At 41.6% G+C, this 26,389-nt stretch overlaps 1 protein-coding gene across 3 annotated transcripts in view; it reads right to left on the bottom strand.

Annotated features, from left to right (window-relative positions):
* Positions 1-20,790, bottom strand: part of spmip7 (sperm microtubule inner protein 7) — a 71,589-nt gene extending 50,799 nt beyond the window's left edge. For 2 of the 3 annotated variants that reach the window (XM_043690098.2, XM_087987192.1), the window contains exons 1-4: positions 20,253-20,790; positions 10,715-10,812; positions 10,518-10,594; positions 884-1,022 (exon numbers count right to left, since the gene is read on the bottom strand). In XM_043690098.2, the coding sequence (XP_043546033.1) occupies positions 884-1,022; positions 10,518-10,594; positions 10,715-10,812; positions 20,253-20,664 (726 nt within the window). In that variant the 5' untranslated portion in view covers positions 20,665-20,790. The remainder of the gene's footprint in view (positions 1-883; positions 1,023-10,517; positions 10,595-10,714; positions 10,813-20,252) is intronic. The other variant, XM_087987193.1, reaches the window with a different exon arrangement.
* Between the last annotated feature and the right edge of the window lie 5,599 nt (positions 20,791-26,389).

The raw sequence follows: 26,389 nt of genomic DNA, 5'->3' as shown, positions 1-26,389 counted from the left end.
GTGTGGTCCATGTGAGTGATGTGGGTCAGTGTGAGTGATGGAGGTCAGTGTGAGTGATATGGGGTCAGTGTGAGTGATGCAAGGTCAGGAAGAGGCATGGAGGTCTGTGTGAATGATGTGAGGTCAGTGTGAGTGATGGAGGTCAGTGTGAGTGATGTGGGGTCAGTGTGAGTGATGTGGGGTCAGTGTAAGGGATGCAAGGCCAGTATGAGTGATGGAGGTCAGTGAGAGATATGGAGGTCAGTGAGAGTGATGGAGGTCAGTATGAGTGATGTTGGGTCAGTGTGAGTGATGGAGGTTAGTGAGTGTGATGTGAGGTCAGTGTGAGTTATGTGGGGTCACTGTGACTGATGTGGGGTCAGTGTGAGTGATGTGGGGTCAGTGTGAGTGATGGAGGTCAGTGTGAGTGATGTGGGGTCAGTGTGAGTGATGTGTGGTCAGTGTAAGGGATGCAAGGCCAGTATGAGTGATGGAGGTCAGTGAGAGATATGGAGGTCAGTGAGAGTGATGGAGGTCAGTATGAGTGATGTTGGGTCAGTGTGAGTGATGGAGGTTAGTGAATGTGATGTGAGGTCAGTGTGAGTGATGTGGGGTCACTGTGACTGATGTGGGGTCAGTGTGGGTGATGTGGGGTCAGTGTGAGTGATGGAGCTCTGTGCAAGTGATGTGAGGTCAGTGTGAGTGATGTGGGGTCAGTGTGAGTGATGGAGGTCAGTGTGAGTGATGTGAGGTCAGTGTGAGTGATGTGGGGTTAGTGTGAGTGATGGATGTCAGTATGGGTGCTTTATCGGGCGAAAGGGCTGGGCGGAAGAATTCATAGGGTCATCAATACCTGTACATGTTCCTTAACACCTCTAAAGAAGAGAAAATACTAAATATTTACCTGCCACATATGAGGGCTTGAATCATATCGTTTTAAAGTAGCATGTCGTGATACAGGGTCAGCTATTTTGTCCTGTATCGCATCTTCTGGTTTGATTTTTGGTCCCAACTTACAGTCCCAATTAACCTCCTCATAACTCCTGTGCATTGTGGAAAAGTATACAGTACAGTGTGCATTAAAATCTGACAGAAATGAACAGATAAAAATCATCAATTGAGAAACCAATAAATATTAACAAATGCTCCACTGACCTCAGTGAAGTTGACTAAAAATTAATTCGGTGTTTCAGGAAGTGAAATTTTGTACAGCTTAACCTCTTTCTAAAATGGGAAATGGGCATTGCTGGCAAGGCCAACATTTGTTGTACATGTCTAATTTCCCTTCAAACTGAGTGACTTGTTCTCTATTTCAATGGATAGAACAGATTGCTGGGGGTTTGTCAGCCAGACTTGGTATCAACACCATACTGCCTTCTGTTAATGGCATTGGATGGGTCTTTATAAGAATTGATGATAGTTTAACAGTTACTACTGCTGAGACTAATTTTATATTCCAGATTTAATAAACGAATTCAAATTCCACCAGCTGCATTAGTGGGAATTAATTCCACGTCCATTGGCAGTAGCCTAGGCCTCTGGATTATAAACCCAGGAGCATGCTCCTACAGCACCATATGAAAGAATACATTGAGCTTCAGAATGTTCTAATAGATTGAAATAATTCAATATATACATAATCTGAAGACACAATTAGAAATTACTTGGATACAAAGCCAATGAAACTGAAAACTTAAAACTCACAAAGTAAAACTATCACAATGTAAAAAAGTTTGGACGATCTAACTAATTTAAAATTTACGTTTATAAATATCACTTTTTTTATTTATACTACACATTCCATTGCTCAGATAAAGAAGCGATGAATTTTTAATACTTTCAGCTTTCTCAGGAACTCTTATGAATCATACAGTGCTTATAAAACACAAGGAGACCTTTCAGACCAATCAGCACAGCATGCCTGTACTGGTGCTCTGTCAGGGCAATTTACCTGAAGTCAATGATTCTTCAGATAATTATCCAATTCTCTTTTGAAACTCACAATCAAATTAGCTTCCACTGCATTCTCAGGCAATACATTCCAGGTTCTAACAGTTCATTGTTTAAGACAGTTGCTCTCTCATATTGCGTATGCTTCTTTTGTCAGTCATCTTTCATCAGTATCTTCTCATTTTCAATTCTTCTATTAATATGAACAGTTACTTTGTGACATGGATGGGTACAGGTTTAGCATAAAATTTCCTGTTTTCTTTAGGTGTGAAAATCAAACAGGATTTACCCAACTCTGTGCTGTGCGGTTTGATGTTGAATACTGGGGAAATTAGTTGAGATGTAAAGGTTTGGTGAAGTTAACCTTGTCGAAGCAAGCCCATAATGTTGTGAATAGGGAAAAGTGCAGATGACAAGTATCATGATAGTGACAGAGACAGACTGTATATAGGGTCAAATAAGTTTATTGACAGGAAGAAGAGAAGTGCAGCCATACATAATGACCCTTTGGCATTGTACAACAGCATGTAGGATATGTTTATGGCAGTGAGAAGCTTGAATCAGGGCAATATACAGCAAAGTAATGATATAATGTAAGAGGTTACCATATTTTCTCCCCATTTTCTGTTTCTCTCTTCATAAAGTATTTATATTTATATAGCATCTTTAAAGTAAAAAACAATCCCATGATGCTTCACAGGAGCATTGAAAAACAATGGGTCTAGGAATCAAAAGCTCGGTTGAAGGGATTGGTTGAAAGAAGTATCTTAAAAGAGGAAAGTGAAGTAGCGGAGGCATAATGAGAACATTCCAGAGTCAGAAGCGACACAATTGAAGGCCTGGCCGCCAATTTCGGATTAGTTTAGGCACCACCATAAATGTCTCAGAGGGTCGTTAGGTTGGAAGAGATAAGGAGAGGCAAGGCCTTGGGGGAATTTGGAAACAAGAGTAAAAAATGTTAAGATCAAGATATTTCTTAAGTGAGAGCTAATGCACACTGAGGGGTGGGAATACCCCAGAAGGGTAAAAAGTAAAAAACAAATTTAACCTGAGACATACTGGTGTGACTGATGTCTTTACTGGTTCTCCACTTTGAAGTAATACAAGGCCAGTCACAACTGAATGTCTCATTTACCCGTTTAACTGCTTTTATTTTCTGGGAGGGGGACAAGACACACTACCTCCCAAATTACAAAATACCCATCCCAAAATTAAATGGGAGACGTCTAATTTTAAACTGTATTCTCTGGTTTTGTATTCCCTCACAGGGACAAAAATCTCAGCACTCACCTTGTCAAGTCTCTGAAGGATTTTTAATATTTACATAAGGTTACCTCTCATTCTTCGAGATTCCAATCAGTATAGGCCTAACCTGTTCAACCATTCCTTATAGGATAATCCCCTCATCCCAGGAATGAGTCATGTTGACCTTCTCAGAATTGTTTCTATTGTAATTAAGTCCTTTCTTAAGTAGGAAAGCTGCCCAGATGCAAGGCCCTACAGAGCTACACTTGGCCGCTTTTAATATTATATTCCCCTTTCAATAAACACCAATATTGAATTGGCTTCCTTAATCATGGACAAGTCCAGTTAGTCTGGAGCTGAGCTGCATGGTTTGCCCCATTTTCCCCACATGAGGCAGTTAAGAGAAAATTTGTGTCTTGACTGCGGACAGGCACCTGGAAGTCCTGGTGGATGCGGTGATGTAGACCAGGGACGACTTCCTTCCCCTAGGATTGGTAGACAATACAATGACACCAGTGCCTGTCAGCCTGGCCACCACCCTGGTCATTGTGGTCTCAGCCATTGGAGGAATTCCTAGTAGTATCTCTCTTCAGCCAGGGTAAGTACCAACGTCTTCTCTCTCTTACCTCACACTCATTCTATCTCTGCTAAGGCATCCACCTCCCAGCAAGGCTCATAATTTAATACTCTCATTATTGCCTGCAATATCTTTCTTCACTCTCACCCATCCCAATACCCCTTCCCACAAACCTGCATTGTCCTCTGTGCTGCCTACTCACTTGCTCAAGACATCTCACCTCTTTCCCCCCACCAGCACCAGCACTACCAGCTGCGCTAACCACTATCATCTTTCTCAAATCCCCCCCTTTCTCTCATTTCAGGAGAAAACAGCCCTTCATATGGAAGAAAGAGCTAAAACGGTTGGGGAGCTGACCAACAGTCAGCTCCTCACCGCCTGTGTGAAGAGGATTTTGACCATGACAAACTTAAATGGGCAACTGACTGTGTCCAAGCCTCAGGGCTGATATCGAAGACTGCCCTTGACTAACTATACAAAAATAATCAAAAGGACAACCCTGAAAGCTCTGTATCTAAAAGCAACATGAACTGATCAGGCAAATGTGATCGGATAGCCATTACAGTGTCATGACTGCAGGATGACATCGGTTGGGAGTTGAATTTTGAGGGATACAGGACATTTAGGAAGGGGATGGAAGGGTAATCTGTTAAATGGTGAATAGTGAGGGATAACCTAAGTTTAAAAAACCAGTTTATGGATGCAGTTAGACTAGAGATGAAAAATAATAAAGGCAATCATTTGAGGGAGTGGTATACAGGTCTTCCAGCAGCAACCACAAGATCGAATGGAATATCAACAAACAAAGAATAGGAACAGTGGTACAGGAAAAACCATGAGGATTTTAATCTACATTTAGACTGTGAACAACTGGTGTACAAAGGTAACTTAGATGAGAAATTTGTCCAGTGTTTTCATGATTATTGTTTTGAATAGCACATTCTGAAACCAATTAGACAATAGTCCGTACCAGAACTGGTATTGTGCAGTGAGATAAGATTAATTAAAGACCTTCTTGTGATGTGCCTCTAAGTAGCAGTGATAATAATATGACTGCATTTTACATTCAATTTCAGTGAGTCCAAGACTCGAATTCAAAACAGAAATAAGGTAAATTATAAGGGCATGAAAGCAGAGATAGCTAAACTGAACTGATAAATTAGGTTAAGGGATAGGTCATGGAGAAGCAGTGACAGACATTTATGGGGATATCTGAGATTACATAGAATAGATAGACTTAAACAAGAAAGAACAAATCCATGGGGAGGACCTATGATCCATAGCTAACTAAAATAGGTAAAAATAGTGAAGAGCAAATTACTGCAGGTGCTGGAATCTGAACTAAAGACAAAATATGCTGGAGATCACAGTGGGCTAGGCAGCCTCCATGGAAAGAGAGCAAGCTAACGTGTTGACTCTAGATGACTCTTCATCAGAGCTAAAAGGGGAAGAAGAGTCATCTAGACTTGAAACATTAGCTTGCTTTCTCCCCATGGATGCTGCCTAGCTCACTGTGATCTCCAGCAATTATTGTTTTCAGTTGAAGAAAAGGCATGTCATTGGGCAAAGATGGACAACATGTCAGAAGGATAGACAGCATATGAAAACAGGAAAGAATGACTGATCAATATAGGAAAAAAAATTAGAGGATGGTGAAAGTGAGCTCAAAAAATTAAACCAGATATTAAGAGATTTTATAGATGCTTTTAAAAAGACAAGAGTTCATTAAGTGCATATCGGTCGGAGATAAAGTGAGTTGGGTTAATCAATAAGGGAAAATAAGGAGATAGCAAATGAATGAAATAAGCATTTTACATCTATCCTCACTTGGATAACATTTAAGTAACATATAAAAATAGTCGTATATGAGGAAATGGGATGAAGAAAAGAACACAAGAAAATTACGATCACCAGGGAAATGGTGCTGAGCAAATTGCTGGAGTAACAAGTTGACAAGTCCTAGGGTCTTGCTGGAGTTCATCCTTGGGTTTTAAAAGGAATGGCTAGTGAGATAGTTGGCCCAATAATTTTATTTTTACAAACTTCCCTAGAGTCAAGAAAGGCTCCATTAGATTTTAAGATAAAATGTAAAGAATGCAACTCCTTTATTCAAAAAGCAGGAAATTACAGGCTACCTGGCTTTGACATTTGTCATAGAGAAATGTTGAAAGTTATTATTAAGATATTATAGGAGGGCACTTAGAAAAAAAAATCAATGTGATCATGCACAATCAACATGGCTTTGAGAAAGGGAAATCACGTTTACCCAAATTATTGGAGTTCTTTGAAGAAACAGCCTGTCCAGTAGATACAGCAGACCACTGGATGCAGATTTCCAGAAGATATTTGAAAAGATGCAACATCATAGTTATTATAGAAAATAAAAGTTTATGCTGTGGGGTAACATACTGACATGGATGGAAGTCTGGCCAGCCAATAGAAAAAAAACAGTTGGCTAAATGGGTCATTTTCTTGTTGGCAATACAAAAAGTAATATGTCACAGGGATCAGTGCCGGAACCTTCCAAACCCCCGACTATTCCCACTCTGAAGGAAAAGGGCAGCAGGTACATGAAAATATCACCATCTGCAAATTTCCTTCCAAGCCACTCATCTTCCTGACTTGGATATATATTGCCATTCATACTGTCATAAAGATGTTCAGCATGGAAACAGACCCTTTGGTCCAACTCGTCCATGCCGACCAGATATCATAACATAATCTAGTCCCATTTGTCAGCACTTGCTCATATCCCTGTAAAACCTTCCTATTCATATGTCCATCCAATGTTGTAATTGTACCAGTCTCCACCATTTCCTCTGGCAGCTCATTCCATACACACACCACCCTCTGCGTGAAAACGTTGCCCCTTAGATCCCTTTTAAATCTTTCCCCCCTCAATCTAAACCTATGGCCTCTAATTCTGGACTCCCCCAACCCAGGGATAAGATCTTGTCTATTTATCCTATCCATGCCCCTCATGATTTTACAAACTTCTATAAGGTCACCCCTCAGCCTCTGATGCTCCAAGGAAAACAGATCAAGCCTATTCAGCCTCTCCCTGTAGCTCAAATCCTCCAATCTTGGCAACATTCTTGTAAATCTTTTCTGAACCCTTTCAAGTTTCACAACATCCTTCCAATAGGAGGGAGACCAGGCTTGCACACAATATTCCAAAGTGGCCTAACCAATGTCCTGCACAGCCACAACATGACCTCCCAACTGCTGTACTCAATTCTCTGTCCAATAAAGGAAAGCTTGCCAAACGCCTTCTTCACTATCCTATCTATCTGCGACTCTACTTTCAAGGAGATATGAACCTGTACTCCAAGGTCTCTTTGTTCAGCAACACTCCCCAGGACCTTACCATTAGGTGTATAAGTCTTGCTCTGATTCCTTCAGTATTGCTGGGCCAAAATCCAGGAATTCCCTCCCTCATGTCATTGTGAGTGTACCTGCAGCATGTGAACTGTGGTCGTTTAAGAAGGCAGGTCATCACCACCTTCTCAAGGGCGATAGGAACAGGCACTAAATGCTGGCCACATTTTTGTCATCTGTCCTAATGTCTCCCATTGCTGTAACAAAATGTATTTGATAACAATGTAAATTGGCACCTTGGGAAGGTTTATTATGTTAAAGGTACTATCATTATTGCAATGTCTTATTCAAAACAACTGCCTGTCCAGCAGTGCAACATTTGCTTCAGTAGTGCTTTGAAGTGGCAGCTGAGATTTCAAGGAATCTACTCAGAGCTTCAAACCATAAAATGGTTTCACACTTCTTTCCTACTGTGCAGAAGTGATGTATCTGACTGACGAACAACAGGAGAAAGTCGGTTGACCCATAATATCATATGTCTCTCTTTACCTGTGTACTGAATCTCTAATCAGAAACAGTACATGTACTACCTGAACTAAAGGCTGACATGTACCCAGGATCTGATTGCCTGCATCTTAAAAGAAGTCATGTCATAAAAGAAGTGGTTCTAGCTGCAGAGGTAATGGACGCATTGATCATAATGATCCAGACTTCCCTAGATCTTGAAAAAGTTCCAGCGGATTGAAAATTCACAAATGTTCCACGTCTATTCAAGAAACGAGAACAATTGAAAGCAAGGAACTGTAAGCCAGTTAGCCTAAAACATGTCATTGGGAAAAACGCTAGAACTGTCATTAAAAATGTAACAGCAAGTCATTTAAAAAGCTTAAAATGGTCAGGCAGAGTCAACATGACTCTGTGAAAGGAAATCATGTTTGACAAGTCTATTGGAGTTATTTAAGTAAGAAAGAAGCACATTGATTAATAGGCAACCTGTACATGTGGCATACTTGGATTTCCAAAACTTCTTTGACATTTCACGAACATATCAAACATACAAATTAGAAACAGGAACAGGAATGGACCATTTAGCCCCTTAAGCATGCTCTGCCTTTCTGATCTAATTACTCCACATTCTCATCTCTCCATTTTCATATCAACAATCTACTTGCCACTGCCTTAAAAACAGTCAAGGACTATGTTTTCCCCACCTTTTGGTGAAGGCGATTCCCAAATCTCACAAACCTCTGTGAGAAAAAAAAACCTTCTCATCTCTGCCTGGGGCAGCATAGTGGCTCAGTGGTTAGCACTGCTGCTTCACAGCACCAGGGTCCGAGATTCAATTCCCGCCTCAGGGGACTGTCTGTGTGGAGTTTGCACATTCTCCCCGTGTCTGCGTGGGTCTCCTCCGGGTGTGCCGGTTTCCTCCCACAGTCCAAAGATGTGCAGGTCAGGTAAATTGGCCATGCTAAATTGCCCATACTGTTAGGTGCATCAGTCAGAGGGAAATGGGTCTGGGTGGGTTACTCTTCGGAGGGGTGGTGTGGACTAGTTGGGCCGAAGGACCTGTTTCCACACTGTAGGGAATAATCTAATCTAAATGACAATTCCTTATTTTTAAACAGGAACTTCTAGTTCGAGATTCTCCTATAAAAGAAAACAACGTTTTCGCATGAACCCTGTCAAAACATTCAGGATCTCATTTGATTCAATCAAGTCATCACCCACTCCAGTATATACAAGCTGAGCCTGTCCAGCCGTTACTTGCAACACAACCCATCCATTCCAGGCATTGGCCTTATAAACCTTCTCTGAGCTATCTCCAAAGCATTTATATGCTCCACTTAATTAGAAGACCATACCAGATACAGTCTCACTAATCCCCTCTATAACTGAAGCATAACATCCCTAATTTGGTGTTCTCTTCCCTCATACTTAAAAGTAACATTCTATTAGCTGTCATAATTACTTGCTATACATGCATACTAACCTTTTGCCATAGAACATCCAGCTCCCTATGCATCTGAGAACTCTGCAATGTCTCACTATTTAAATAAAATGTTAGGTTTTTATTTGTTCTGCCCAAATGAGCAAGTTCACATTTTCCCACATTACACTTGATTTGCCAGATCTTTGCCTACTCAGTTAACCTATCATTATCCCTTAGCCACCTCCTTATTTCCCCTCACAACTTACTTTGCTACCTATCTTTCGTGTTATCAGTAAATTTGGATGACAATTGTGATCCCTTCATCCAAGATACTTATATAAATTATCAAACATTGAGGCTTTTGAGAATCCATTCAAGGGATGTGGGCATCACTGGTTAGCCCAGCATTTAGTTCGCCTCTCCAGCTGCCTGTGAGAAGGTGGTGGTGAGCAGCCTTCTTGAACCATTGTAGTTCATGTGTGGAGGTACCCACAATGCCACAGGGGAGAGACTTCTAGGACTTTGAGGCAGCAACACTAAAGGCATGGTTCTATGAATCATTCACCTTCAATTTCATATGAAATAGATCTGAAGAAAAGTCATACAAGATGAAAAAAGTTACGTTTCTCTCTCCAGATGCTGACAGACCTGCTGAGTCTCTCTAGCACTCTCTGTGTTGGAATTATGAAGTGGGTTTCTTGATAAATGAAAACATTTTTAAAATTAAAAACTTGAAAACAAAACTGTCTGGTTTATAAAACTAAGGAAATCAACAGAAATTGAAGAGCCTTCTTTCAGCAGTGCAAACAGCAGAATCTGAGTTTTCACCTGGGACTTTGTGGACTTTATAAATTTAATCTTAATCCAACATATAAACTTGTGGAAAATATGAAGCTATGTATTTTGGGCTGCATTAGAATTTTAAAACACTCCCATCCTTTACAGTAAGTCGAGCACTTCTCCATTACATTGGTATTATTTATGTAATGATATGGAAACTCTACCGCCACCTTTTTATATTAAAAATCACACAGCACCAGGTTATAGTCCAACAGGTTTACTTGGAAGCACTAGCTTTTGCAGCGCTGATCCTTATCCTTCATCAAGTGGTAAGGAGCGTCGCTCTGAAAGCTAGTGCTTCCAAATAAACCTGTTGGACTATAACCTGGTGTTATGTGATTTTTAACTTTGTACACCCTAGTCCAACACCAGCATCTTCAAATCATGACTTTTTATGATAGCTAGCCTATGAAGACTGTAATGATCAGTATAAAAAGATGTACTTTGAAATAATCATATCACTAATCTAAGTGAATATAATTTGGGCTGAAAATCTGCAGAAGAACTAAAAGCTTTTAAAACTATGTTTTTAAAATTCAACTGTGCATGATGCTGCTACATATTCCTGAATAAAAGCCTATATGTAAATTAAAGAGTCAGGCAATCTTATAAAATGAACTGTCAAATTTGGTAGAGTAATTTGGCAGCATTTATTGTCATAGCTTATCAATTCCTCACCTCTGGATGCTGGTTGAGTACATATATTTTCTTGCTGTTGCATCTCTTGTAATTTCAGATGTTGCATCATATGAAGGCTGTGATATAATACAGATACTACATATTTTACAATATAAAAGACAAGGATTAAAAACTACATGATTAATTATAGATTGAAGTTCAAACAAAAAAGTAAACTTTGCATTTACTGGTCATACCTGACCCGGAGAATCCACATTGAAGTTAAAATTATGAGTTTTGAGAGAACTGGGAACTGAGTGCGGTGCTGGGGTCACCCGAACTGGACTTGTCCAACCTTAAAAAAATATATTTTGCTTCAATCAGTAATTCTCCACTTTATGTGTCATTATCGCACTCAGTTCAGTTCACTGACAATGAATGGTATTGAAAGCATTTTACAGATTAAATTAGTAAAAGTAGTGATTCACAGTCATTAACCAGTATGTCAACTTTCCTGTTAAGGAAGAATGGAATTAAAAAGGATCATCAAGCCATTAACCAAACGCTTTGTCAGGTCAAACGCAATTTACTATGGCTATGTAACCTAACTGATCAACTGAACGACCTGATTTAAAGTTTGTTGTAATCAAGTTCCGATCCCAAATATAATGAAACTAAATTCCTCAATATTCACAAATTCACTATTTACTGCTGCTGTGAGTAACAATATTCTCTTTCTATTTTCTCACCTCATCCTCTCTCTGCCCTTAGCAAAATTATTCCTACAGTCTTGTCAGCTGAATCACTACTGGATAAGTGAAACAGAGGTAAAGCCTCCTGGAAATACTGGGCAATGGGGTGGCACTGTGACTCAGTGGTTAGCAAGGCTGCCTCACAGCACCAGGGTCCCAGGTTTGATTCCGGCCCTGGATGACTGTCTGTGTGCAGTTTGCACATGCTCTCTGTGTTTGCATGGGTTTCCTCCCACAGTCCAAAGATGTGCAGGTCAGGTGAATTGCAGGTGCTAAATTGCCCATAGTGTTTGATGCGTTAGTCAGAGGGAAATGGATCTGGGTGGGTTACTCTTCGGAGGGTCGATGTGGACTGTTAGATTTCCACACTATAGGGAATCTAATCAAATCATGTAGTTCCAAATCTGGATGGCGTGTGGTGTGGCTTGGGAGAGGAACTTGGTCCCATGTATCTGCTGCCCCTGCCTTTTCAGAGAGATAGAAGTTCTGGGCTCGGAAAGTGCTGTCTAAGAGACCTGGGTGAGCTACTACAGTGAATCTTGCAGATTGTAAACACTACTGTTGGTTTGTAATAGCGGTGAATGAAGTGAACGCTGAAACTAGTGGATCAAGTATCCCCCAAGCAACATGGGAACACGAGGGGAATTTTAACAAGGCAGTGCATGAGTTATGGTGGGAGGTTGAAATGGCAACTACTTCATGAAGCCTCCTGCAATCTGCTACCTTCCACATTCAACCACACTGCAATTAACTGCACATATGAAAAGGTTCATTCAAAGTACTTCTGCTGGAACGTTATCTTACATAATTTAGTTCAGCGTCATTAACACTGCCAAAGTTCAAAGGTATTGGTCCCACTGTGGCATTTGATTTATTCCACCACATGCCTGGAGCTTGTGTAGTATAACTTTGAGCTTCCAGTGAGGGCCAAGGTAACCAGTGGTCTCACTTCGACTTGCACCAGCAGCAGCTTGCAGCTAGAGGGGGCTGCAGACAGCTGTGGCCCACTGGAGAGCACAGTCTGGACATAAGTTCCATAGACAGAAACCAAACTTTGTCAACATGTCAGAACACCAGTGTCCCAGGAGGTTCAGTGTCTTGTGTCAGCAGGTAGCAAACATTCATGGCCCCTAGTAACAAAATTTGTACCATCTGAAACTGAGGGATACGTTTTACCCATGGCTGTCAGATTTATCATTTCCTCAACATTTTTGCCTCCAGATCGTCCAGAAAAATATGCAGCATTTCACAGTTGGCAGTACACAATAAAACACAAGACTGATTGTTGGTTTGCCAGGGTACAAAATTACATCAAATTTGTCTGCAGATGGCAGGCTTAATCAATGGCACACGACTGCCAAGAAATCACCTCGAGTGTTCATTAATTGGGAGGGTTTCCTCTGGTGTACAGCCACATTGCAAACTTTGTGCAAGTGTGTGCAAGATACCTGGCAAACAACCTTCTTCACGTTGTTACTCTATAAACAGTTGTGTCAGCTGTTTGCTTGGAGATGATACTTACCTTTTTAAAACCAATAGCACCTCTTAGAAATGCAGGGAGTGCAGCACCACAGCAATACAATGAGTGCTGAATGACCACCATATGCGTCATCGAGCATCCATTAGCATACTGAAGATGCAGTTCCCAATGTCAGGACACATCTGAAGACTTCTGCAGTATAAACAAGTCTTCATCTCCAAATTGGCTGTAGAGGACCATGCTCCAGACAGCACTGCACAATGGCAAGGTTTGGATTTTCATGGGCATCACAGAGCCAATTCAGGTGATTCCAATGAGGAGGAGGAAGATAAGAAGGTAAGGAAATGGAGGAATGTGATGCAGGTAATCTGCCTCCCTTTTTGTACATCATTGGCAGGATACACTCGTCATTGTGAGGTTTACTTCCACAAGTCCACCATCTAACAACCACTTTTATTGCCCTCCTTATTTTGCAACTATCATGGAGCAGTCTGGAAACAACTAATCCTCCCTTTCACAGCTTCTTGTTGCTCATTGTCAATCATTGATTCTTTTCATTACTACAAAACACAAATGACCACTTACTATTCAGGAATGGGCAAGGCAGGAGAATGGTCTTGAGATTAGTATTTACGTCGTTCACATATAGAACGCAAAGTAAACTGTCTAACAATATGCAACACATCCCCATGCAACAACAAATCTTTACTCTTCCTTTTCTTCACACTTGTATGAAGTGGAACATTTGTGACTTTAACAGCAGCAAAAGTCAAGGTGTGAACATTTGCATTCATCTTTAGCCAGAGGTGCTGAGTAGATTCTCCATCTTGGCCTCCTCCAGAGATTGAGGGTGGTTTAGTGGTTTGGATCAGAAATTGACTAGCCGAATGAAGACAGATGGTGGTGGTTGATGGGAAATGTTCATCCTGGAGTTCAGTTACTAATGGTGTACTACAAGGATCTGTTTGGGCCACTGCTGTTTGTCATTTTAATAAATGACGTTGATGAAGGGGTAGAGGATGGGTTAATAAATTTGCGGATGACACTAAGATCAGTAGAGTTGTGGATAGTGCTAAAGAATGTTGCAGGTCACAGAGGGACACAGATAAGCTGCAGAGCTGGTCTGAGAGGTGGCAAATGGAGTTTAATATGGAAAAGTGTAAGGTGATTCACTTTGGAAGGAGCAATAGAAATAAAGAGTACTGGACTAATGGTAAGATTCTTGGTAGTGTAGATGAGCAGAGAGATCTCAGTGTCCATGTACATCGATCCATGAAAGTTGCCAATTAGGTTGATAGGGTTTTTAAGAAAGCTTACGGTACATTCGCTTTTATTGGTAGAGGGATTGAGTTTCGGAGCCACGAGGTCATGCTGCAGCTATACAAAACTCTGGTGTGGCCGCACTTGGAATATTGCGTACAGTTCTGGTCACACATTCTTGGAAGGATGTGAATGCACTGGAAAGGTTGCAGAGGAGATTTACTAGGATGTTGCATGGTATGGAGGGAAGTTCTTAGGAGGAAAAGCTGAGGAACTTGCGGCTGTTTTCGTTAGAGAGAAGAAGGTTGAAAGGTGACTTAATTGAGAGATATAAGATAATCAGAGGGTTAGATAGGATGGACAATGAGAGCCTTTTTCCTTGGAAGGTGATGACCAGCACAAGGGGACATAGCTTTAAATTGAGGGGTGATAGATATAGGACAGATGTCAGAGGTAGTTTCTTTACTCAGAGAGCAGTAGGGGCGTGGAATGCACTGCCTGCAAAAGTAGTAGACTCACTAACCTTAAGGGCATTTAAATGGTCATTGGATAAATATATGGATGATAATGGAATAGTGTAGGTTAGATGGGCTTCAAATTAGTTTCACAAGTCAGCGCAACATCGAGGACCGAAGGGTCTGTACTGCGCTGTAATGTTCTATGTAACATGCATACACACATGCACTCGTTCACACTGATTAGAAAAACAAAATGAATCTAAAGAGATAAGTTAAAAACAATTTGAATCAGTCACTGAGTTGTTCATGAAGTGTAGATAGTTAAACTTTGTGGATGTTGCAGCAAATATTACTGGAAACAGTGGTATTAATAGTTGAATAGTTAGTTTCATGATCTTTAGTTTTGTATCTCGTTTGAGACTCTTTATTTTAACTGTGCACTGAATTATAATATTCAGGGCAAGCCAGAAAAAAAACCTTCTGTTGTCCTGTTTTTCTTTTGACTGGCTGCTGGCTGACTTTTAGCACCTGGAGTGAGATATTTTCTTTACCTGCAACACAGGGGTATCCAGTGGTCGGTTCTTTGACTGCCATGCTTACAGCACACTAACACTTGAAACCAGACTGGTGCACAAGAGAATAATCAGTTCCATTAGCACAGTCCAGTCGAAATGAAACTGACTGTTAACTTTTATCCTTCAGTAATCTGCAAATAGAAACGTTCAAAAGGTGCTTGCAATTTAGAACATAATCTGCAGGGAGGTGTTGTGTAACGGTTGTCTGTCCTTCATTATCTTTGTAGTCACAAGCGATCATAGTTCAGTGTGTTTGAAGTTTCTTTCATACCTTTATGTGTGATATCCCATTGGTCCAAAAAACAATCTTTTTTTGCCAGGCACCACTGAGTTTATACCTACAGTCGTTTAATTTTTGTAGCAGTCCTCTTAAAAAAAATGCATGTTGGAATTAAGGGCGAAAAGCACCCATAATATTTCAGGGTTCTGAACTGTTGCCATCAGTGATCTATGCGTGAGAGTGATGGCATGTGTCGAATGGATGCATGGAAAACATTTAGAGTCATAGAGTCACAGAGATGTACAGCACGGAAACAGACCCTTTGGTCCAACTTGTCCATGCTGACCAGATATCCCAAATTAATCTAGTCCCATTTGCCAGCACTTGGCCAATATCCCTTCAAACCCTTCCTATACATGCACTCATCCAGATACCTTTTAGATGTTGTAATTGTACCAGCTTCTACCACATCCTCTGGCAGCTCATTCCACACCACTCTCTGTATGAAAATGTTGCCCCTTAGGTCTCTTTTATATCTTTTCCCTCTCACCCTAAACCTATGCCTTCTGATTCTGGACTCACCCACTCCAGGGAAAATACCTTATTTATCTTATTCATGCCCCTCATGATTTTATAAAACTCTATAAGGACACCCCTCAGCCTCCGATGCTCCAGGGAAAACACCCTGAGCCTATTTAGCCTCTCCCTATAGCTCAAACCCTTCAACACTGGCAACATCCTTGTAAATCTTGTCTGAACCCTTTCAAGTTTCATAACATCATTCCAGTAGGAGGGAGACCAGAATTGCACACAATGTTCCAAAAGTGGCCTAACCAATGTCCTGTATAGCTGCAACATAACCTCCCAACTCCTATACTCAATGATCTGACCAATAAAGGAAAGCATACTAAACACCATCTTCACCGTCCTATCTACCTGTGACTTTACTTTCAAGGAACTATGAACCTGCACTGATGATGAGGGACAAGTATCTTATGTGTTAGGTGGTGTGTGAATGCCAGCTATGGACAGACCAATGAGAATGTGAAAAAGGGCATAGACAGAGAAGGAAAAGTGTAATTGCAATACAAATTAGTTTAAGGAATAGGTGTGAGATGGTGGAATGTGAGAGTTGGAGTGACACGCACAGGATGTAACTTAATCTTGTGATAAAGGTTCACGACATATTGTTATTCTTGTTATTGTTGGGAATTCTGGGTTCTATAGTGGACTGAACCATATATAGATTAAATAAAAACCGAAAGAACTGCGGATGCTGTAAATCAGACATAAAAACAGAAATTGCTGTTTTGAAATTCTGAGGAAGGGTCACTCAACCCGAAACATTAACTCTGATGCTACCAGACCTGCTGAGCTTCTCCAGCAATTTATGCTTTTGGTGATGTTGGTCATGTATAGATTAAGTTTGTTTTGCATTTCTATACTATAAGAGTTAAGAGGTGCAACTTTCATTTTGAGTTCTGTGAGCAGTGTCTAGTTCTCTAGAAATTTGTTTACTTGCATTCAAATTAGTCTGCTTAAAAAAAGTGAATAGTTCGTGCTTTATAAAATAACTGTAGAGAGAAAAAAATTATAATTGGTTGCCTAAACACCATGTTTTATGACACTAGGAAACATATACAAAAAGGAAGTTATTTTAGAAAGAGAAACAGAACCTTCCTCAAGGTGAGTAAGTGTAGAATGTTTTTCACAGAAAGAAGCAGTTCATTCAGAGACAAAAGGCTGATATGTGAGCAGCAGTGCAATGTAGATGTCTCCAGAACAGTTATGGCAGAAGAAACAAAGTCCTGAGTGACTTAGAGGTTAGTCAGAGAAAAATGCCAGGAACAGAACGTTTTATGGTGGCAAATAGGAAAGTATTTACAAGGCTGCTGAATGTATGAGTTTCAAGAACACATTAGCAAGTAAGTGAGCTGTGTTAACAGCTTGTTTAAGGATCTCATGAAAATACATTAACTGGAGAAGACAGCAATGCAGACTTTTGCCAGAAATAAACTGAGTGCAGCTGTGCCAACCAATAGTGGAAACTGAGTGACTGAGATTTGAGAATCTATAAGTTTATTGTTGAGACTAAAACAATTGAATCTTTATTTCTGGTATTTGTAATAAGACCATTACAAGTAGTTCTTACATGGTGTAAAATAGTTCATTATTTTTCCTTTTGTGTGCAGTAAACTTTAATGTTACTTCGTTAAAAGTACACTGGCAGCCTCTTATAAATACGCCCAGTGACTGACCACTATGGTAAACAAGTTGTTAAAATAAAAGCTCAAGCTCTATCAAGCCATATTACACTCTCTGATTAGACTTATCTAGCATTACTATCAGCTGTGGTGATAGCAATATACCATTGACCTTACATTGCCTGCCCTGTTTGAATCATTGAGTCTTTTCCGAGATTGTATCCAGGAATATGGCACTGCAGGGTCTGGTTGCTGTTCACCTCACTTCCCACCAAACATGCCACCTTGCTCCCATCACTAGGGAACACTGGATCCTCATGCTTTTTGCAGTGCTCACATCATATTTTGGTGGCATCACTGAACGAAGGTGCAGCCTTTTCAAGCTTGGCACCATCTCCTACTTTTTTTCTCTTTAGCTCCTGAATCTTAACTCAAGATTTAAATATGCAAGTTTCAGTTGTGCCATGCAAATTGTCACTAGACTCCCTGACACTAATTGGTCAGAAAAACTAGAAACTATATCATAATAAAGTAACTGAATTAGGAAAAGCCACTGGTAAATGCACTGAACTGAGCAGCTCTCTACAAATGACTGAAGGAGAACAGTTCTCTGCAGAGTACTGGAGTAGCTGTCTGCAAACTAGTGGAACATACTGTTCCCCCCAAGTTGAGATTTAACATCCAGCCAAATGTCTGCCACAAGCAGCTTTGAATTCTGTTTATGCAATACCAGCCTGTTTTTTGTTGCAATTAGAGTGAGGGTGTCTCTTTGCATATCAGCATCAGTTATTCCACTGTTTCACTTTTGCCAATTCTTGCAAACTGATGGGATGAGTGAAATGTTTGGAAAGTAATAGCTAACCATTTCAACTATTTCATGACTGTGGTTTCTGTGATCACAAAGATAAAGTATCAGAAAACGGTGCAGATAACATTAAAGCCTGTCCCTGACAAAGCATATGTATTTTGGTTGATGTTACTGTAAGAATCTACATCACTGCACAGATGAATACTAATCAGGAATTAAAGCAGGAATGTGATATCCCTGTTGACCATTGCGTATGATGTCATCTTGAATTGTCTTTTCCCTATGATCTAACTCTGTGAAACTGACTTGAGGTGAACATCCTGCTGCTCCAGAATTCAACATAGATTCCATCTTTGACTGTTCCCTTCCTCCACAACCCTTCTATCTTGGGCTGTGATCATGCACAAGGAACTTCCACCCAAGTCAGAATGGTGTGTGGTTTGGGAGGGAAAAGTTGAGGTAATCCATCTTGGGTGATGGAGATCACCCTTCAGAGATACTGCTGAAGAGAGCTTGGTGGCTTGTTGCAGTGATTCCAGGAGATAGTGCACACTGCAACCAGAGGGTGCCCATTGTGGAGAGAGTTAATGTTTAAATTGGTGAATAGAATACGAATTAGGTGTCAGAAAAGTCTCAAGGTTCTTAAGTTTTGTTACATTGAACCAATTCAGGCAAATAGAATGTATTCCATCATCCATGAGATGTGTATCTTGGTAGTGGTGAGAAAATTTGGGGACTCAGAAAGTGATCCATTCACCATAGAATACATATCTTCATAGCCACTATAATTGTGATTTATCTGGTGAGAATTTGCACAACGGTGACTCTGGAATGTTGGTAGGAAATGTCAGTGGCAAGAATATGAGATGCTTAATGTCTTAGAGTAAGATACACTGAGAGCACTTGCAAACCTGAAGACATTTATTTCTGTTATACTGGAGGAAGCATTACTTTTATCCTTGCTTTCCACAGATGGAACTGTAACACTAAAGGGCACAGAGTTGGCACAACATCCCAACACACCCTAATGCTGCACTCTTACTGGCTCCAGCAAGATTCACCTCACTTGTCCGAAATTAAAAGCACAGAAGTTAGGATTCTACATGACAACTACATTTGCATAATACTATAATCATTTTCTTTAGCACAACTCCAGTTGATGGACCAGAATTCAGCATCCAGTTCCAGCCCATTTTTACCACTCAGCTGATTCCCCTCTGAAATGCTCAGTATCTTCTCCTTCTCAATACCTACCCGCTTCCCCTTCTTAGTTCCTCAGCCCCTCCACCACCCTAAATGCCCAATCCTCCATCAGCCCCAATGCCCAATCACTCCTCATCCCCAATCCCTCCTCCTCCCCAATGCCCAATCCCTCCTTAGCCCCAATGTCCAATCCCTCCTCCTCCCCAATGCTCAATCCCTCCTCCTCCCCAATGCCCAATCCCTCCTTAGCCCCAACGTCCAATCCCTCCACCTCCCCAATGCCCAATCCCTCCTGCTCCCCAATGTCCAATCCCTCCTTAACCCCAATGCTCAATCCCTCCTCCTCCCCAATGCCCAATCCCTCCTCCTCCCCAATGCCCAATCCCTCCTTAGCCCCAACGTCCAATCCCTCCTCCTCCCCAATGCCCAATCCCTCCTCCTCCCCAATGCCCAATCCCTCCTTAGCCCCAACGTCCAATCCCTCCTCCTCCCCAATGCCCAATCCCTCCTGCTCCCCAATGTCCAATCCCTCCTTAACCCCAATGTCCAATCCCTCCTCCTCCCCAATGTCCAATCCCTCCTCCTCCCCAATGTCGAATCCCTCCTCCTCCCCAATGTCCAATCCCTCCTCCTTAACCCCAATTCCCAATCCTTCCTCCTCCTCCCCAATGCTCAATCCCTCCTTAGCCCCAATGTCCAATCCCTCCTCAGCCCCAATACTCAATCCCTCCTCATCCCGCAAAGTCCAAGCCCTCCTCATCCCCAATGCCCAATCCCTCCTCAGCCCCAATGCCCAGCCCTTCTCCCATGCCCGTGAGCCGGTCCTAGTTTGTACCTCCCACTCTGGCTCGGATAGCAGCGGCGGACACGGATCTGGAGTTCCAGAGGCGGCTCCCGCCTGTCTCCTGCACGGCGACCGGGATGGCGGTGTGTGCTCGCCACTCGCCGCCCGGCTCCCTGTAAAACGCCAGGTTGGGGATCCTGCTGGTGCCGCTGTCTCTGTCGGCGCTGGCTCCGGGGCTGATGAAGCCGGACGTGGAGTCCAGCAGCTGCACCTCATGTCGGTGCGGGGCGAGCGGGTACAACTCCTCGGGAGCCGCCGCGTCCGGGCTCCAGCGGGCGAACGCCGCGTTATCCTGCTCCCGGAAACTGGTGAAGAAATGCCGGTCCTCGGGTCCCCTCACGAACGGTATCACCGTCTGAGCCATGGGAGCCCCGGGCCGGGCCAGGCTGACCGAGGGGGCCATCACTGAGAGGCAGCCCCCCCCAGGGTGGGGAGAGTCCCGGGGAAGGGAGGGGGAGGCACGGAGCCGCGTCTTGTCGCTGCTCGGCAACCGAGATCACAGAGGCCGGAGCCGAGATCATAAAGGAGCCGGGACCACAGGGAAAGCAGCCTCCGGCACCGGCAAGGTGAACCTAGGAGAGACTACAAAGGGCAGCGTCTCCAGGGAAACACTGTCGACAGCACCAGAGGAACCTAAACCTAAGCCTGAACCTGAACCTAAACCTAAACCTAAACCTAAACCTGAGCCTGAACCTGAACCTAAACCTAAACCTAAACCTAAACCTGAGCCTGAACCTAAACCTAAACCTAAACCTAAACCTAAACCTGAGCCTGAGCCTGAGCCTGAACCTAAACCTAAACCTAAACCTTAACCTGAGCCTAAACCTAAACCTGAGCCTGAACCTAAACCTGAGCCTGAACCTGAGCCTGAACCTTAACCTGAGCCTGAACCTAAACCTAAACCTGAGCCTAAACCTAAACCTGAGCCTGAACCTAAACATAGCCTGAACCTAAACCTAAACCTAAACCTGAGCCTGAACCATGTGAGTCAGCACTTCCACTGTGTGGAGCTTCTCCACAGCTCCCCATCTTCAAGGCACAAGTTAGCCCAGGGCTAGCAATGGCTTTGGCAATTAGTCCTTGCTGGAGAGCGCCAGATTTAAAACAAAAAGAAACACAGAACTGACCACCACAAAATAACTAGGAAACCTCTGTTGCCTGTTTGGGTTGTGGCCACAATCGGCAATTTGTCTGCTTCCTATCCGAGCCAGACTCTGACTGGCTGTTTAATATTGTCTTGCTTTTCCTGATATGAGGTAACGGGGTGCAAGGACAGTAGTTATCAGGACCTGGTTAGTTGGTGCAACACTCAGTACAATACACAGGGACATTTCAAGTTGTTGAGCTGCCGGTAGAAATATTGGAGCTTCAGCCGTACTGCTTGTCACATCGTCATGTCCAATCTTGATAAATATGCAAGTCTTTGTTAACAATGCTTTTACGTGACAAGACTTGGACAACATTCAGGATTGAGTTGGCCCTGGAGTGAGCAGAACAGCATATGAGGAAAGGCTAGACAGGCTAGGCCTGTATCCTCTGGAATTTAGAGGAATCAGAGGTCATTTAATTAAAGGACGTAATTATGGGAGGTGATGGTCTAATGGTACCATCGGCAGACTATTAATCCACGGAAATCAGCTAATGTCCTGGGGACTTGGGTTTGAATGCCAGTGTGGTAATTGGTGGAATTTAAATTCAATGAAAAAAGTCTGGAATTAAGAATCTATTGATAACTGTGTTTGTTAGCAAAATCCATCAGGCTCACTAATGTCCTTTTGAGTCTTTACCAAAAGGATTTCCCTTGCTAAAAGAGACTGAGTTAACGTTTTGGGTCCATACTTACTGTTGTTTGATTAGAAAAGTTAACTGTTTTCTCTCTCTGCAGATACTGCTACACCTGCTTAATTTCTCTGGTACTTTCTGTTTTTATTTCAGGTTTCTAGCATCTGCAATATTTTACTGTTGTTGCTTGGTGAGAAACCACCCCACTCCACCAACACTATTTTTTCTTTCTATTGTTACGACACAGGGTAAACCCTTCAGTTTTATTTAAAACCAGCAACACTAAAAGCTTTATCCTGTGCAGTAATCTGTAAAAATTTGAGTGGCCAAGAACTATGTAAACTAAAAATTAACAAATTTATTTCTTAAAAGTATAACAAACAATAATTAGCTAATGACTATTTGCAATTTATTTCTCTAATCTATCTTTTAGCTTCCCTTCTATAAAACTAATCCGTTAAAACTCCCATTTAAGATTTACAAAACAACACTTTGAGTCATAGAGATGTGCAGCATGGAAACAGACCCTTTGGTCCAACCCGTCCATGCCGATCAGATATCCCAAACTATCTAGTCCCACCTGCCAGCACCCGGCCCATTACCCTTCAAACCCTTCCTATTTATATACCCATCCAAATGCCTCTGAAATGTTGCAATTGTACCAGCCTCCACCAGTTCCTCTAGCAACTCAATCCATACACATACCATCCTCTGCGTGAAAACGTTGCCCCTTAGATCTCTTTTATATCTTTCCCCTCTCACCCTAAATCTATGCCCTCTCGTTCTGGACTCCCTGACCCCAGGGAAAAGACTTTGCCTATTTACCCTATTCATGTCCCTCATAACCAGGCAGCTGTAGGTTCTTGTCTTTGGATCTTACTGTGTCTTCTTTTCTCCTTAATAGGAATTTCTGCATCACAGGTTACTGATCGAAAAGGGACGTTTAAGAGAGCTATTTTCAAGCAGTCTGTTTACATGCTGGGCCATGGAAGTTCTCCTCTCAAATGTTCAATATTCCCCAGTCTTATACTCCAGAGCATCGGAATGTGTCATTGGATTTTAAGATCGTCAACATACTTGATTGAAGTTTGTTATGTTTTTGGGTATAACTTAAACTGATCGGCCAAATTTGAATTTGTTTTTGTCTCCAAACAATGACCTAATCAAGTTGTTCAACTCAGTGTTACATTGTTACCTTTTTGAGAACACAGTGATGTGTCTGATAGTTCTGCTGCTTTTAACTCTGTTAAAGGTATACCCACATCTTCATAACACCTCCCCCCTTAAGAAAAAAATGAACCATCATCATGAAAAGATGGCTTCATATTTTTTTCTCTACTTTTTAAACACATTACCCTAACTTTAATATAAGTTCACCTTAACCTTCTCCCATATACCTGTGTATATATGCATAAATCATCAAATAAAGACAAATCTCATCTCAACTCTATCAGTTGAATCCACAATAACGTGTCTACGATAACGTTCTTCTAACCCGCAACATGTATGATTTTTAAATTAAAAATCTGTAACATAAGACTCCAATGAAATAGTCTCATCTTGTTATCTTTAAAACGTTCTAAGAATGTAAACGGATTGTGGTCAGTGTACACAATCGTCTCAGACATATTGTTCGTGACATACAACATTTTAATGTGTAAGACCAGTACCAAACTGAATAGTTCCTTTTCAATTGTGGAGTATTTCCTCTGGTGGATGCTGATCTTCTTCGAAAAGTAACCAATTGGCAGTTCGATCCCATCCTCATTTTCCTGTAGGAGAACAGCTCCAACTCCAATGTCACTAGCATCGATGATGACTTTAAAAGGTTTTGAAAAGTTTAGTGTAGCTAAAACTGGTTTAGTGATTAGTATCGATTTCAAATGGTTGAATGCCTCCTGGCATGGCTGTGTCCACTGAAACTTTGTGTTCTTCTTCAGCAAATCAGTTAACGGTGCCACTACACTGCTGAAGTTAGAATCCACTGAGCCCTAAGAATCGAAGCACTTCTTTTGTCGAAGTTCATCATAGAAATTCATTGATAGCTTTTGTATTTGTGTTCCATGGGGTCAATCTTCCTGACCGATGTTATATGTCCCAAGAACGTCACCTCTGCTTTTGTGAACTCTGTTTTATTTAAGTTTATCACCAGTTTTGCTTCTCGTAGTTGTTCAAAGAGTTCTGCCAACTGTACCATGTCATCTTTCCAGGACTTAGTAAAGATCACTACATTGTCCAAATAGACTGCACAGTTTGTTAACCCAGTCACAACTCTGTTCATGAGTCTTTGGAATGTGGCAGGTGCATTCTTCATTTCAAAGGACATCACTTTAAACTAATATCGCCCATTTGGGGTTATAAATGCTGAAATTTCTTTCGCCGTCTATGATAAAGGTACCTGTCAGCAACCACACATTAAGTCCAACTTGGTGATGTAACTGGCTTGTTCAACTGTCTCGATATAGTTCTCAAATCTGGGAATTGGAAATGAGTCCGATTTTGTAACGGCATTGACCTTCTGATACTCCATGCACAATCATTGAGTCCTGTCTGGTTTGGGAACTAAGGCGATCAGCAAACTCCACTCGATCTGGCTTGGCTTGAGAATGTCCTTCTCGAGCATAGCCTCCACGTCCATCTGGACCTGTCTGACTTTGAAAGGATTAAGTCGATAGGGGTGCTGTTTTGTCAGAGCAGTATTCCCTACATCTACTTCATGAACAATAGCATTAGTCCTCCCCACCTAATTCCTACATATGTTCATGTACTGTAGTAACAAATCTTTCAACTCTGTTCTGTGCTTGTTAGACAGGTAGCATACTAATCTATCCCACTCCTCAAGGACTTCTTCATTCTTTAATCTATTTTGAAGCACTTCAAAATCCATATGATCTGGATTTGATTCCTCACTCTGCAGGGCACTAACTAACACCTATTACTCCAGTTCTTTCTCTTGAGTGTAATATGGTTTCAATATGTTCACATGACATTACCATTACCTTTCTTTTCTATCTGACATCTTTACTAAATAGTTCACCTGACTCAACTTTTTCTCAATTTGATAGGGACCACTAAACCTAGCTTTGAAGTGATCTATCACTGGTAACAGTAATGTCATCCCCTTGGGAAAATGTCCAGGTCTCAGAGCTTCTATCTGCCACCTGTTTCATTCTCCACTGTACCCTCTTTAGGTGCTGTTTAGCTAACTCACCTATTCAATTTAATCTCTCCCTCACCTCCGATACATAACCTAATTGTGAGATCTCCAATTTTGGCCCTGTCATTTTTTCTTTAATTAACTTCAAAGGGCCTCTTACTTCATGACCAAATATTAACTCAAAGGGAGTGAACTGAGTAGATTCATTTGTGGCATCTCTAATGGCAAACAATACAAATAGGATACCTTTATCCTATTAATTTGGCTAATTCTGACAGTATGTTCTCAACATGGTCTTCAGGGTCTGATACCACCTTTCTAAAGCTCCCTGGGATTCAGGATGATACACACTGGATTTAGAGTGCTGTACACCTAAAATATCTGTGACCTCCTCAAACAGCAATAAACTTTGACCCTTGGTCTGACTGACTCTCTCTGGGTAGCACATAGCATGTGAAGAATGCTACTAACTGCTTTACCACCTTTTTTGCCTTGGTACTGTGTAATGGAATTGCCTCCAGAAATCTGGTAGACACATCCATTATGGTTAACAAGTACTGGTTCCCACTTGTGGTTCTCAGGAGGGGACCTACACAATCAATTATAACCCGTGTAAAAGGAATTGGCAACAAAGGTGGTGGTTTATTACTGCCTGTGGCTTACCTATCATTTGGCATGAATGACACATACGGCAGAAGTTAACCATATCCTTATGCATTCCAGGCCAAACAAAATGTTTTTGTACCTTAGCCATAGTCTTTCATACCTCTAGGTGACCGCCTACAAGTAGTTCACATGCTACCCATAACGCTTCCTGTCTGAATGCTACCGGCAACACAATCCGGTACACTTCAGCCCATTTCTCCCCTGCACTAACCTGCCATGGTCTCCATTTCTGTCTTCGGATTCTATCTTTTAGGTAATTACCCTCCAGAATATTCTATGCCTCCTTTTTGGAGTACATATCCACATATATATCTTTTATCATCTTGTCTTGCCTGTTGCAAGTCCCTTAGTCTTTCAGGACTAAACACTTCTGTCTGACCCTCTGCCTATTCAGGTTTTTCCTGCACCATTATGTCAAACAGGGTATCCACTAACTGAACCTCAACTCCTTCATCTTTCTCTTTACTTGTCGCTTTGTGGAGTGACTTATGATAGTGGGATCTGGTCACCACACAGTCTAGGA

This window comes from Chiloscyllium plagiosum, unplaced genomic scaffold, assembly GCF_037043375.1.
Source record: "Chiloscyllium plagiosum isolate Xiang-an unplaced genomic scaffold, Cpla_swu_hap1 HiC_scaffold_5, whole genome shotgun sequence".
In the NCBI taxonomy this organism is placed as follows: domain Eukaryota; kingdom Metazoa; phylum Chordata; class Chondrichthyes; order Orectolobiformes; family Hemiscylliidae; genus Chiloscyllium; species Chiloscyllium plagiosum.
Note: the sequence above shows the minus strand (reverse complement) of the source record. Positions and strands in the feature narration are given on the sequence as shown.